Source organism: Phodopus roborovskii, unplaced genomic scaffold (genome assembly GCF_943737965.1).
Source record: "Phodopus roborovskii unplaced genomic scaffold, PHOROB, whole genome shotgun sequence".
In the NCBI taxonomy this organism is placed as follows: Eukaryota; Metazoa; Chordata; class Mammalia; order Rodentia; family Cricetidae; genus Phodopus; species Phodopus roborovskii.
The window spans coordinates 3,455,195-3,469,701 of record NW_026126515.1 but is presented as its reverse complement, the minus strand read 5'-3'; the positions used below and the strand labels follow the sequence as shown (position 1 = coordinate 3,469,701).

The 14,507-nt window shown below is 48.4% G+C and overlaps 1 protein-coding gene across 3 annotated transcripts in view; it reads left to right on the top strand.

The window, feature by feature from the left end:
• The window catches only part of Map3k9 (mitogen-activated protein kinase kinase kinase 9), a 64,193-nt gene extending 50,160 nt beyond the window's left edge, over window positions 1-14,033 (top strand). The window contains exons 4-12 of one of the 3 annotated variants that reach the window (XM_051196256.1): window positions 147-295; window positions 926-1,101; window positions 3,250-3,490; window positions 5,399-5,521; window positions 6,039-6,192; window positions 8,477-8,545; window positions 9,838-9,950; window positions 10,799-11,611; window positions 12,982-14,033. In XM_051196256.1, coding sequence (XP_051052213.1) covers window positions 147-295; window positions 926-1,101; window positions 3,250-3,490; window positions 5,399-5,521; window positions 6,039-6,192; window positions 8,477-8,545; window positions 9,838-9,950; window positions 10,799-11,611; window positions 12,982-13,466 — 2,323 coding nt within the window. In that variant the 3' untranslated portion in view covers window positions 13,467-14,033. The remainder of the gene's footprint in view (window positions 1-146; window positions 296-925; window positions 1,102-3,249; window positions 3,491-5,398; window positions 5,522-6,038; window positions 6,193-8,476; window positions 8,546-9,837; window positions 9,951-10,798; window positions 11,612-12,981) is intronic. The other 2 variants (XM_051196258.1, XM_051196257.1) reach the window with 2 other exon arrangements.
• Window positions 14,034-14,507: the final 474 nt, after the last annotated feature.

Below are 14,507 nucleotides of genomic sequence, written 5' to 3'. Positions count from 1 at the left end.
ACTTTCCTTTATGTTAGTGTGTATAGTTCATCAGTCTTCCTGTGGGTTGAAGATGATGTGGGGTGTCTGGAAAAACCTTGGTAGCTATTTTGATGAGGTAGTAGCTGTTATTTCTTATGTAGATTCTGTCTTCATCCTCTCCCCAGCTATGGAGTACTGCTTTGGGAGCTGCTGACTGGCGAGGTACCCTTCCGAGGCATTGATGGCTTAGCAGTGGCTTATGGAGTGGCCATGAACAAACTTGCCCTTCCTATTCCTTCCACATGTCCAGAACCTTTTGCCAAACTCATGGAAGGTGAGTAACTCCGGGCCTGAGGAAAACCGGTGGCTGTGCACTTTTACATAGCACTCAGTCGACATTTCCTAATGTCACTGCAGAAAGAAGAGATGAAATATTAGCCACTGAGGGGGAAGAGTTGGGAAAGCTCTTTCTAGACAGTGGCCACACCCTGCCAAAGCAGGTTCCTTTCTGCAGTGACTATAGAAATTAGTAACTAAAACCTGCTATCTTGTGTTCACAGTGTCTTATTGTGTAATACAAAATAAGCTACTTATCTTGTGTGTAGAACTGAATGAAGGTCATCTGGGAAGAAAGGGGCTCTAAAGTCAACCGAGTCGGAAACATAATTTTGTGAGAAATGCAAAGCTAAGCAAAGTGAAGAGGGAGAGAGCCTACTGTGTTGGTGCCAGGCAGCCACTGGGTAGAATTTATCCTTCCTGACACCTTGACGCTTTTCTTGGGTGGCTTGTGTGTGGGGGGGGGTGGAGGGTGGCATTGGGGCATAGCCACCACTGGTGTACTTGTAAGTGGTACGCTGGAAGCAGGGTGAGGCACCAGAAGCTTTGTTCTTACCTTCCTTGCATGTACTCAGCAAAGTGTACAGGATAGTACCGTTTGACTTCCAATTTCCCCTCTTCCATTCAGACTGCTGGAACCCTGACCCCCACTCACGTCCGTCTTTTACGAGTATCCTGGACCAGCTCACGACCATAGAAGAGTCTGGTTTCTTTGAGATGCCCAAGGACTCCTTCCACTGCCTGCAGGATGACTGGAAACATGAGATTCAGGAAATGTTTGACCAGCTCAGGGCCAAAGAAAAGGTAGAAAGGAGGAAAAGGCATGCTTTGTCTTAGCTGAGATGTTTCATGGGGGTTCTGGACTCAGTGTGCCCCACCACTGACAACCAATACCTTCCTCCTTGGGGTCTGCTTGCTTGTCTGCAGCACAGGAGAAGCTGTGGGAAGCTTCCAGCAAGTGTTTCCTGCTGCTCCCCAAACTGGACAGTTCTAGAAGGGTGTTCAGGTTCCACAGGGGACTTATAGAGGGAGGACTGTGTCATAGAGAGGTATGTCAGCACTGCGAGTTGCTACCAGAACATCTTCCTGTTTTCTTTCAGAGTTGGTTAGAAACAGGAGAGGAGCCTGAAACTGGCACTTTGATGTTTTTATGGAGAAGGTCCCAAGCTGAAGTCATCTGGGGGACTTTGGCACCTCTTGGCTTGCTGGAGTCTGCTTCTGGGTGTGCAGTCACTCTTCCAGTGGCCCTCTCTTTTTCTGTGGCATGACCCTAGCCACACAGTTCACACAGGTGACACTGATTGTGTGCAATTGTATGCCCTGTGCTGTCTGGGCAGGGCTAAATCCAGAGGCCTGAGGGGCGGTTATATAGTCTTGGTTAATTTTCTTTTTTTCTTCTCACTGTATGTACTGTGGAAATTTGGGGGAGTTAATAGTAGCGTGATAGCTAGGCATGTTGGCACATGCCTGTAATCTCAGCTCTCAAGAGGCTGAGGAAGGAGGGTTGTAAGTTTGAGACCAAACTAGAGGATATCATAAGTTCTGGGCCAGCCAGGGCTATAAAGTAGTTTACAGGCTTGCCTGGGCTACTGTGTAAAACCCTGTCTTGGGGGGATTAAATAAGTAGCAATGTGATAATATAGAATCTAATTTTGTTTCTGTTTCCACTTGAAAAGTTTCATGAGACCTCTTTATCCTGCTCATTAGTATAATAATATGTGGGGGTGGGGGTGATTGTTTCCATCTCACAGCTGAAGGCCAGTGGCTTCCACTTTTGTGGAGCTGGTAAGTGAAGAAGTGAGTCCTTGAACCTGGGCCACCTGACTCTAAGCCCTGTGTTCTTTGCAGTACCATTGCTATCCCTGGATCTGATTCAGAGAGATTAGTCTCCTTCACATCACAGTGATCCTAAGCATGGCACAGCTTGACAGGTCATTAATGTGCACTAGTGGCTGGAGGGAGCTAACGGCAAATCATCAGGGGTCCCTCCGGGTGAGCCATTGACGGAACTCCTATCACTACTACTTGTCCCTTGCTAGGAGAACCTCCACAGGGGCTGGCTTTTGTTAAGGTTGCTAAATCACCAACTCATGGCCACCTCTATTTGCTTTGGATTGATAACTATAATTTATAAATTACACAAGCCAGTAGGAAAAATGAAAATTGGATATTTTCAATAAGCAGTTACAATGATCCTCCCCACCCCACTCTCCCATCCATGGTTTTGCTCTCTGTGGCTTAATTTAACCACCGTCAACCACGGTCCACAAACATTAAATGGAACATTCCAGAAGTAAGCAGTTTGATGTTTTAAGTTGCATGCTATTCTAAGCATCATGCCCAGTCTTATTCTGCCCTTGTTGGGAATGGTCAGCCTCCTGACCCTGCACACACTACTCAGGCTCGATAGTATATTGATCTTGGGCTTCTTGTCAGCTATTGTGATCTGGCAATTTTGAGTTCAGACAACCCTGATTTTATTTAATAATGATTCCAAAAGACAAGAGTAATAATGATTTTAGTGTAATATATTGTTACCATTATATTGTATTATTAGTTGTTAATCTCTTACAATGCCCAATGTATAGGTTGAATTTTACAATGGAGGTATTTTAGTGGAAGACACATAGTACCTATAGAGTTGAGATGAATCCGTGTTTTTCATCATTCCCTGTGGCCTTGGACACACTCCCCCAGGATAAGGAGGCACTACAGAGTGAGGAAGGGTCAGCCCCTGTCTCCAGGCTTGCTCTAGACATTAGCCTCTCTAGCTGTGTTCACGATGTGGCTCTATTGCACTCTGCTTACCCAAGGCTTGCATGTGTTCACTCCAGCCAGCTGCCGAGTATCCTCTCTCTCCTGGGTACCATGGGAGACCTCTCTAGGTTGTCTCATCCCAGATGCTTCCTGAACTGAAACCCACTCTTCTCTGCCGGTTCCCCGTGTCTGTAGGAGCTCCGCACCTGGGAGGAGGAGCTGACCCGGGCTGCACTCCAGCAGAAGAACCAGGAGGAGCTGCTGCGCCGTAGGGAGCAGGAACTGGCGGAGCGGGAGATTGACATCCTGGAACGAGAGCTCAACATCATCATTCACCAGCTGTGCCAGGAAAAGCCCAGGGTGAAGAAACGCAAGGGCAAGTTCAGGAAGAGCCGACTGAAGCTCAAGGATGGCAACCGCATCAGCCTCCCCTCCGGTCGGTGGCAGAAAGAGAGCGAGTGTGCGGTGGGGGGGTCTGGTGTAGCGGGGGTTTGTGGGAGTTAGGCTGGGTAGGGTGGGGGGTCTGGTATAGCGGGGGTTTGTGGGAGTTAGCCTGAGTGGGGGGTCTGGTGTAGGGGGGGTTTGTGGGAGTTAGCCTGAGTGGGGGGGTCTGGTGTAGGGGGGGGTTGTGGGAGTTAGCCTGAGTGGGGGGGGGTCTGGTGTAGCGGGGGTTTGTGGGAGTTAGCCTGAGTGGGGGGGTCTGGTGTAGCTCGGGGGGGGGTTGTGGGAGTTAAGCTGGGTGGGGGCTTTGGTGTAGCGGGGGTTTGTGGGAGTTAGGCTGTGCTTGGAAGCACAGACCATGACTCTGAAAGTGAAGCCTGTTGGAAGAGGCCATCTTGCTCAGTGGATTTCAGGCACTCTGGGGCACTGTTCTTTGTGAGTGAGGGCAGAGAAGATAGTGATGACAAGTCCACTAGGGCCCACTGTAGGCAGAGGCTGGCGAAGGATGAGGGGATTCTGGGATGTTCACATGGGAGAAATCTTAACACTGCAAAGTTTTTCATCTCAAGTTTCTTTAAATAATTAGCCCTTGGTGCATTCAACGTTAGGCTAAAATGTAAAAGTTCATATTATAACATTTATATATAGCTTCTCATAACTATATTGGCTCCATAAAGGTACAGTTTTTGTACGGTTACCTGAGGGAAAATGCAAAGAAATAGGAAACTGTAAATCAGAATCTTGATGGAGTATAATGTAAAGGGTGCAGGTGAGTCTTTCTACAGATTAAAAACTGTTCTTGGTGTTCTGAGTCTGTAAGTCCTTGGGTAGCAAGTTTATTAGAAGTGTTAGGAAGCAGCCGGGTGGTGGTGGCACACACCTTTAATCCCAGCACTCAGGAGACAGAGGCAGGTAGATCTTTGTGAGTTTGAGGCCAGCCTGGTCTACAGATCGAGTTACTGGACAGGTCCACAGCTACAGAAAAATCCTGTGTCAAAAAAAAAAAAAAAAAAAAAAAAAAAGAAAGAAAGAAAAAGAAAAAAGTGTAAGGAAGCAATAATAATAATAATAATAATAATAATAATAGCATAGTCAGAGGAGCTATGGGTGATGTTTAAGCTTTGGGATGATGGCTTAAGCACAGACTAGGGATTAAGTCATCAAATTGAGAGAATATGCTAATGGGAACATATACTGCTTCCTTGCCACACATGATTTGTTTTTATTGTTGTTGTGGTTTTATTTTTGCAAGTATTTAGCTACCTCTGAAGCCTCTCGGCTAGTGCTATCCACTAGCAATGCAGATATGAAGCTTCTGTTCCCATCTGTGGGGAGAGTTTAGTCTAGTGGGGAGACCCCAGTGCCTCTGTGTTAAATGAGGAGGCCGAAACCCAGAACTTAAGAGCTGAAAGTGCATCAGAACTACCTTCAAGGTGTGTGTGAATTGGGGTCATTTCCCCATTTCTGATGAATTCCGTGGCCTGGGTCTTAACCACTGAGCCATCTCTCCAGCCACACCATAGGCTGGGTCTTAATACTCCACTCAGCCTGCACTTTGGGAGCAGCATCAAAAAGGACATGGATGGTGACATCATCTGAAGCATAATTTCAAGTAACATTTTCTAGAATAATCCACAAGGCGACATGCCATGAGAAGCAACTCTACCTATATCCATTACATAGAGGCTTCATGAAGACTACCATCTTCATAAAGATGTGTGTTCATCTTGTCATGTGTTCCTTTGGGAAAAAAGAAGGCTCTGAAAGAAAACATTTCCCGGATAAATGAAGCTTTTCAGGAAACCAAGGCCTATCCCTCAGGCCTGCCAGGAGTCAACAGATGTCTTGCATACATTTGCCTGTGTGACAGTCCTAACGCACACACTTGTCTCTCCCTAAGCAGATTTCCAGCACAAGTTCACGGTGCAGGCCTCCCCCACCATGGATAAAAGGAAGAGTCTCCTCAGCAGCCGCTCGAGCCCTCCTGCAAGCCCCACCATCATCCCCCGCCTGCGAGCCATCCAGTGTGAGACAGGTTTTCAGAACACACCAGGGACACTTGTCCCCCTCTCCACTCAGCCCCTGACTAATTCAGGCTTGTTCCAGCCATAACTCCTGACACCTTCCTCAACAGTGTGTACATACCTGCATGCATACTTACAGACCCTCAGCCTTCCTGCTCTTTGTCCCTTGTTAACTTCAATGCTCTGTCCTCCACCTTCAGCAGTCAGATGTCAGCACAGGGGCTTGTGGGTAGAGGAAGCGCTTTAGTGAGTTGCAAAGCAGCTTGGACTGGAATGATAGAGAAAGATTGGTGCCCACCATGAGGGACCTCCACATTGTCTGCCCGTACTTCCCAAGCTGAGACTTTCCAAAGCCTACGTCCTGTGAAAGCTTATTAAGGCTTTAGCATGTGCCAAGCCCAGACTGGTTTTATTTTTACTATAGTGAAGTGTTTGCTTAGAAATAAGTATGGGGGGGGTGGAGGGGTCTGTCTGCCAGTTTTGAAGAGACTTACCTTACTCAACCTTTCTTATTTGCAGTAACACCAGGTGAAAGTAGTAAAACCTGGGGCCGGAGCTCAGTTGTCCCAAGAGAGGGAGGGGAGGAGGAGGAGAAGAGGGTCCCAAAGAAGAAGGGCCGGACGTGGGGACCAGGAACACTTGGGCAGAAAGAGCTCACCTCGGGAGATGAAGGGTAAGAGCCAGCTGATGTGACTTTCTCTCTCACTTAAAGACTGGCACAGCATTTTAAAATATGATAGGAGACACTTTCGTTTCTCGCTTGTGTATTCTAATACGTCCTGGGAACGCATAGCGGTTTTGTTTTCCTCTTTTTAAAGACAGACTAGCCCAAGCTATCCTCAAGCTCTCCATCCTCCTTCCTGCACTTCCTGGGTGCTGGAATTACAAATGTGCACTACCATGAACCTCTTCCTGACCTAGAGTTTTCCAGTCTTCTAGACTAGATCCTTGGGTCCTTCACAGAGCAGGAATTGTCAAGCTCTTTCCACAAAAGGCCAGATAACATTTGAGGCTTCTGGGTCTGCACGGTGACTGAGATGATTCATATGAATGAGTCCACGTGGCTATTCTCCAGGCAGACCTTCCTTAGGAAGACAAGACAGGCAGGGTTGTTGGATTCAGTCTGCTGGTCTACTGCCCCCTGCAGGTGTTCTTTCAAAGCAGCAATTAGCAGATAGGAAGGGCATGTAGGAAGCTGGGCTAAGTGGTCTACTTCATGGGTCTTCCCTATGAAACTCCCATTCAGAGGAAAGGGAGGAGAATCAGGGTGAGCAGGCCTTCCTCCTGTTAATCTGTTTGACATTGGCAGGCACCATCGCTCCACCCACTTGACTGTGCTAGAATAGTCTCTGGGGCCGCTGGCCTTCTTTCCTGCTTCCCCCCCTTTCAAGCAAAGGTCTTTGTGCCTTAAATGCGCTGTGTACTCACTTGCAAGCTTGAGGCTGGGGAGGCAAATCCTCTGTGTCATGTTTTCACAGGCCAGGAAGGCCTCTGGCCATGAGACTCAGTTCCACATCTAACTGTGGGAGCTCATGTTTTCTCCCCTACAGAATGGGCATTAGACTGGTCCCCAGCTTGTGGGGTGGATGTCAGGGTCCTTTGTGAAGTGGTTTGTGGTGAACCCACATCGTTATCAGCTGTGATGATGGCTTCCCTGCCTTTTATGCCATGTACTCAATACCCAAAGTGTGGACATCATGGTTTGTATTTATTCTAGCATTTATTCTAGAACCCCTGGCTGTTCTAAGTGTGAGGAGAGTAGTCCTGTCAGTTTTCAGTGACTTCCCATTGGTCACTGAACGGGGCCTCCAAACTTGTCAAACTGGGTTTGGTAATCTTTTGAAGACTAACATTTCATGTTCTAACTCTTCCTCTATCTGAGCTCAAGGAGGAAACAAAATAGCAATTTGATTTATAAAGAACTAACTCTGTCAAGTGAGGCTTTGAAACCACAAAGTTCCTTTGAACAGAAAAGGTACACTTGTAGGACACGCCTATGCTGTGTGTGAATGCAGAATTTAGGGCCTCAGAGATCAGGTCAGCAAATCTACGGGACTCAGGAGGAGGGTGGGAACCTTGCAGTCTGTCCTTCATGGCCTGGCTCAGAGAAACTCAGTCACCCTGAATCATTTGCTGTTTCTGACATTAGTCTAATTCTGAGGTTAACCAGACTAGCTATGAATTCCAACTAATTTTTCAGTGAACATACAGAGTAGTGGGTTTCACTGTAGCATTTTCATACATATAGATCATTATAGTTTTCTTACTCCCCCAGCACCTTCCCCTGAGCCTGTCTTGCAGATCCCTTCCTCTCCTCAGATAGGATTCTAGTGGTTTTTCTGGTTCTGCTTCGCTTAAATTTTTTTTTCTTAATAGTAAATTACTTCTTTTTGCACTACACAGTGCTGATTTTGCACTTCTCTTTCTCCTTACGTAGATTTGTCCTTGCAGACTTTTGAGACAATTATGAAGCATGTGCCTTGATTTTTCATTATTCTCCATTCTTATTAAAGAAATGAAAGTGTATTCTAAACAAACTTGAGTCTAGATCTATTTGATATCAGAAACGTGCGAGATCTTTCCATGATAGTATTTCTAATTTTAGTGCCTGTTGACTGAAGAAAATTTACAATGGCAAAAACCTTGAATTCAGTAAAGTGAATTCCGATCTCCCCTTTCTATCCACAGTAGGAAAGAATGCTTCACTGTAGGCAGCTTGGGTAGTTTTGATTCATAGCCCCTTCCAGTTACCCTCTGACTATCCAGGACCTTTGTCTCTTACAGTGGAAGGACCTAGGCCTGAAATAACTCCAATATGTCAGTCTTGTCCTGGGGTGGGTTTACTGACTGGACCAGCCACCCACCTAACTGGTCCAGCCTGGGCAGTCTGAGTGTGGGAGGGGGTGAGCTGACGGTGGTCTCCACTGCCTATTGCTGATTCTCATTATTCATTGAAGATCCCCTCAGAGACGGGAAAAATCTAATGGCTTAAGCACCCCTTCCGAGTCTCCACATTTCCACTTGGGGTGAGTCTGGTCTCCACCCATGCACAAGCTGTATTGGTAGCAACTGCTCTTCCATTTCCTTGTTCTCATTCCTCATTGCTGCAAGGGATGAGCTGACGTGTTTTTAAGAGCAGTACCTTTGTGCACCTTGGGAAAATTTCTCTGTTGACCCACCCCAGTTGCTGGGGTGCTCTTTGCATAGGTTTCTAGAGAAGACCACTTGGCACTGGTTTTCATTTGCTAATCTGGGTGTCCTTGAGCCCCTCGTACTAGAGGAAATGTTTAACATTGCAGTTAGGAGTCCCAGGCTATGGGTTTATCAGCTTACTTTTCTCCAGCTCTGTGTTCTATTTGAAACCAGCAGAGTCTGGGATGTGCCTTAATTCACCAGTATTCTGACAGCATGTAAAACAGAGTTCTGAGGCCAGGGAGAAAATTGGGCCTTCTCCCTCCCTCCCTCTGGTGGCTTGGAACTCTGAGAGAACAGGCCTTAGGTGAACAGGTCAAGTCCCCTCTGATTGATAGGCTAGGCTTTCAATAACACCATAGCATGCGGGTTTGTCAATGCCCCCTTTTATTGCCCTCTAGGGCAAAGACCAGTGCTTCCAGACCTCAGGTCCCCCTTTGTAAGGGAGCTGATGGGGATCCATTCAGTCTCTGGATTGCCCAATGAACTGAGGGCTTTGTCTTCATGCCCAGACAGATGGGAGGCTTGAGTACCACATAGTGTCTTCCTCATATAGGTCTGTCCCAAGTGCACTGGGTTGGTGCAGCTTTGTTGCTTGATTTTTGTTTTTTTTGTTTTTTTTTTTTTTGTTTTTGTTTTTGTTTTTGTTTTGAAGAGTGAATGGCTTTGGAAGCTTAAGCATGTGAAATAGAACCTAAGAAACATGAGTGGAGTGGCCCCGGCCATTTCTGCTGGTTCATCTGCCCCATGTTTGCCTTGCACTGCCGGTGTTTGCACTGAAATACTTGTAATGTTATGAATGTATTGTATTCAGATCCTGCTGGCTGATTGCCTTTCCCTTAAGAATGGCTCAGACAAGACCTTCCATGAGCTCAGTCCTTACTCTGTCTGCTTGCCCGCCTGCTCACTTTATCTTTCCATGATTCCACAGCATGTGAGGGGCTGGGTTAAACCTCCGCTTTTCATTTCCCAGTGCATGTGCACTTGTTTGTGAAGTACCTGTGCTCGGGACAAGTTGTCTGTCCCCCAATGCTTTTCAGTGTGATTAAGTAGGCAATGTTTTCCCAAACGCACATGGAGGCTATAGCAAGAGAAATAGCCAAGTCTTCTCCTCTCATTCCTTCAGCCTCAAGTCCCTGGTAGATGGATACAAGCAGTGGTCATCCAGTGCCCCTAACCTGGGGAAGGGCCCGAGGAGTAGCCCTGCCCTGCCTGGGTTTACCAGCCTTATGGAAATAGGTGAGTATAGCTTTTGTCTTGGTTTTATCCCTGTTTCCTCAGAGAATTCTTGACCGGACTTCCAGGATTGTTTAAGGATCCCTAGTAGGGTTTGTCTCATTTTTGTTTCTGACCTCTGGTTACCTACTCTGTCCCTTCTTATTGTGTCTTCCTGAACTACACTTTCCCTGTATTATAGCCATGGAGCCTATCTTTGGCTTTCTGCCCCAAGAATCCAGCAACCATCTCCCCAGGGCAGTGTGCAAGGATGAAGACTTGAACCAGACATTTCCCCTTCCCACACCTTTCCAGTTTACTCTCTGGCTATGAATGGTTCTCTAGAAACTCCCCTAGTATTCTTTTCTCTGTAGATTTCTGAGTCATAATAGACCCATCAATGGGACAGATTGCCCTTCACCCATGAAGAGGAGTCTGATTTCTTTTGCAGACCAACCTTAAGACATGTTGCTAAGCATTGTGCTAGAAATCCAAAGCCCTTCCAGTTTCAAGATTCAAAAATATTAGAAGTGTTTCTTTTATCTAGTGTTCTTGTAAGAGTACCTATGGGGCTAAAGTAGTATAGTGGACTTGCCTAGCATGTGTGAAGTTGTCCTGGCATTATACTCAAAGGAGTACCTATGAAGGAGGCTGCAAATTAGCAGACCCCCCTTTCTGCAGGTAGATGGGCTCTGGCATGCAGATGTGTTTCCCATGTCGGTCTCAGTTGAGTACAGCAGAAGACAGGCCCCGTTGGCTCCATACCCAGTTTCATGTCCTGTATGTCTGACACAGAGTCAGGAAAGCCAGGGCTGCGGGAGGAACCAGACTCTTCATTCTGAATTTCTCTGCCATTTGCTTTGTTTTCACAGAGGATGAAGATGGTGAAGGCCCAGGAAGTGGAGAGAGTCATCTACAGCATTCTCCCAACCAGTCCTACCTCTGTATCCCATTCCCTCGTGGAGAGGATGGGGATGGCCCCTCCAGTGATGGAGTTCATGAGGAGCCCACCCCAGTCAACTCCGCCACCAGTACCCCTCAGCTTACACCAACCAACAGCCTCAAGCGCAGTGGGGCCCACCACCGGCGCTGCGAACTGGCAGTGCTTGGCTGTGGAGCTGTGCTGGCAGCCACGGGCCTAGGGTTTGACTTGCTGGAAGCTGGCAAGTGCCAATTGCTTCCGCCAGAGGAGCCTGAGCCACCAGCCCGGGAAGAGAAGAAGAGGCGTGAGGGTCTTTTCCAGAGGGCCAGCCGCCCTCGTCGGAGTACCAGCCCCCCCTCCCGAAAGCTCTTCAAGAAGGAAGAGCCGATGATGTTGCTAGGAGACCCCTCTGCCTCCCTGACACTGCTCTCTCTCTCCTCCATCTCCGAATGCAACTCCACCCGCTCGCTGCTACGCTCAGACAGTGATGAGATCGTAGTGTACGAAATGCCAGTCAGTCCAGTTGAAGCTCCACCCCTCACCACGTGCACCCACAACCCTCTGGTTAATGTTCGAGTGGAGCGCTTCAAGCGAGACCCCAATCAGTCCCTGACTCCCACCCATGTCACCCTCACAGCCCCCACGCAGCCGAGTGGTCACAGGCGGACTCCTTCTGATGGGGCACTTAAGCTCCCAGGGGCCCCTCCAGCGCTATCGAGCCGGAGCCCCTCCAGCAATGGGATGAGCTCCAGTTCTGGGACAGGTGAGTTCTGGCCACTTCCTCTTTTTTTCTTTGCTTCTTTTGTGGCCCCCAGGGAATAAAGATGTTGTAGGTGGCTCCTTTCCTCTTTTGACTTCTGGATTTGGATAAGCCCAAAGAAATTTGAATTTCTTCTCTTGCTCAACCATGCAAGAGATATGATCTGGGATTGGCAGGGTGTCCAGAGCTGGCTGACTTCTTTCTGCCCTGTACCATGGGCATCTTCTCCTGATTTTGGAAGGAGACAGACTGGTTGTAGGAAGAGCCAGACGTGTTCCCGATGGCATGCCGAGACCTTGCTCTGGTGCAGGGGAGTGGGTTGAGCATCCCGGGCCAGCAGGCAAGCCCTTGTTCTCTGAAGAATATGCAGTTGAAGGGATGGAATCTCCACCACACCTAGGACGGGTGTTTTCTGCTGCATACTTGGAGCCCTGCCATTGTAGCTTTAGTTCAGACACACATGTAAGGTTAACCCACCCACCCATCAGGTTCTCCATCACTAATCCTTGAGTCACACCTGCCCCTTCATACCTGGAGACATGTCCAGTGGATGGCATTCCATGTGCACGAGATTGCCTTCCATCTGACCCCAGAGACTCCTGTGAATTCGTACTTTCAACCTAGGACTTCACCATCCCCGTTCCTTGCTCCCCAAAACACCTGAGTCTGCTGAGAAACATCCCCTAGTTCAGTGAGAGAAGCAAAGGTGGTCACACCCTCTCCGTGAGATTTCTAAGTGTGCGCATGCCACCATTTGCGACTCTTCCCCCTGTAGGCTTGTTTGTTATACTCAGGTGTGTAACCTCTTTAGGAATAAAGACAGCGTGAATCATCTATACATCTTTGCTACTTAGCTCTTTTCCTGTTGTGTGATTATTACATAGTTGAACATGGAATGATAGGCATTCCCTTAAATCAGGGTCCCCCCAACTGTTTGGGAAAGAACCAGATGGTAAATATTTTGAATTTTATAATCATCTCTCTCTCTCTTTTTTAAACTACTCACCTGTAAATGGAAAGCAGCTACCGAGTGTATATAAAATATGTCCCAGTAAAACTTTATTTACAAACGTAAGTGACCATCTTAAGAGTCCTTCCCCAACATCTGCCTTAAATCAGTTCATTATACATGTGACCCCCCCCCCCATATATTACTGTTTCTTGACCCAAGGCCACTTGGTTTTAGTTCACTACCACATCCCTAGCACCTCACAGCACACTGCATGGCACACAGTAGGTGTTCTTTGAACATTTAACTCCTTTGTCCCAGTTTGTTCCAGGGCCTCGGCATATAATAGCATGGGGAAGGTGCATATCTCACCTGGAAATACGATGCCATCATCATCTGTCTTTCCCTTTGTCTCTCTGACCAGGAATATTGAAAACTCCCAGTCCCAGCCGAGACCCAGGTGAATTCCCCCGTCTCCCTGACCCCAATGTGGTCTTTCCCCCGACTCCAAGGCGCTGGAACACACAACGGGACTCCACTTTGGAAAGACCCAAGACCCTGGAGTTTCTGCCTCGGCCGCGTCCTTCTGCCAACCGGCAGCGGCTGGACCCCTGGTGGTTTGTGTCCCCCAGCCATGCGCGCAGCGCCTCCCCGGCCAACAGCTCGAGCACAGAGACGCCCAGCAATCTGGACTCCTGCTTCACCAGCAGCAGCAGCACTGTAGAGGAGCGGCCTGGACTCCCGGCCCTGCTCCCTTTACAGGCAGGGCCACTGCCCCCCACTGAGCGGACGCTACTGGACCTGGATGCAGAGGGGCAGAGCCAGGACAGCACTGTGCCTCTGTGCAGAGCCGAACTGAACACACATGGGCCTTCCCCTTATGAGATCCAGCAGGAGTTCTGGTCTTAGTGTGAAAAGGGTCAGGGTGGGCAAGGGGGAAGCCGGAGGAGATGGAGGGAGCTGGCTGGCACAGCCCTGTCTCAGTTAGGCCCCCTGGGATCCAGACCTCCTCCTTGCACTGAGAATGCACTTTGAAGATGGAAGGGATGGACGCAGGGCCAGCCGCTTCAGGGGGCCTTCATCCCTGCAGAATCTTTTCTCCATGTTCACTGGAGAGGTTGTGTCAGCTCTGGCTGTGTAGGAGAGGGAGGGCCTGCCTCATCTCTAGGGTGACGCTGCACAGTCATTCAGCCAAATCTATCCACTGCCTCTTCTCCTCAGCCCGAGCTGTCCTGGAGTCCCTTTGTCAGCCCTGAGTTCCACTGTCCATGCGCGGGTACTAATGTCCCATGATCGATTTGACTTGTCTTCTGCTCTTGCCGTGACTTGGTGTGTCCTGTGGTATGCAGTGAATGTCTTGTGCCCTAAGCCCTCTTGTGCTAGCTATTGGGGACAGGTTGGCCTTATGAGGGCCAGAGGGCTTGACAGACCTGGCACTGCCTACCTGGGTAAATCTCGGTGAGAACAGAGTACAGGGAAGGAGGAGAGAGGAGGCAGTCAGGGGCAGCAGTCGGGTTGGGTGGAAAGGGTGCTGGAGTGACTCCTTGGTTTGGATTAGGTTTGGGTTTTAGAAACAAAGGCAGAAATCAATGCCTGTTAAATGGCTTCATCTAACCCCTTGGGTTTAGGCCACGGCCACACCAGGTTTGATTCTAAGCATATTCTTCTCAGGAATAGCTGTTTAGGAGACGTACTCACTGATGCCAAGTATGCAGTCAGACACAGCACCTGTCTTTTTGGACTCTGTCCTTTCCCCCAGTTCCTGGAATCAGTGGCTTTTAGGGCATATGTGATTCGCAGACATACCTGAAGTGTGTCAGGGTAACATATAGGGATGGGTGCTGGACCTTAGGGTGTGGAGCTGCGGGGATTTCTTCATGGGACTTGTGCATCTTATGATGCTCTTGCAGTAAGTGGAACCCTTAGTGATAACCTTTGGGTATATGGAGG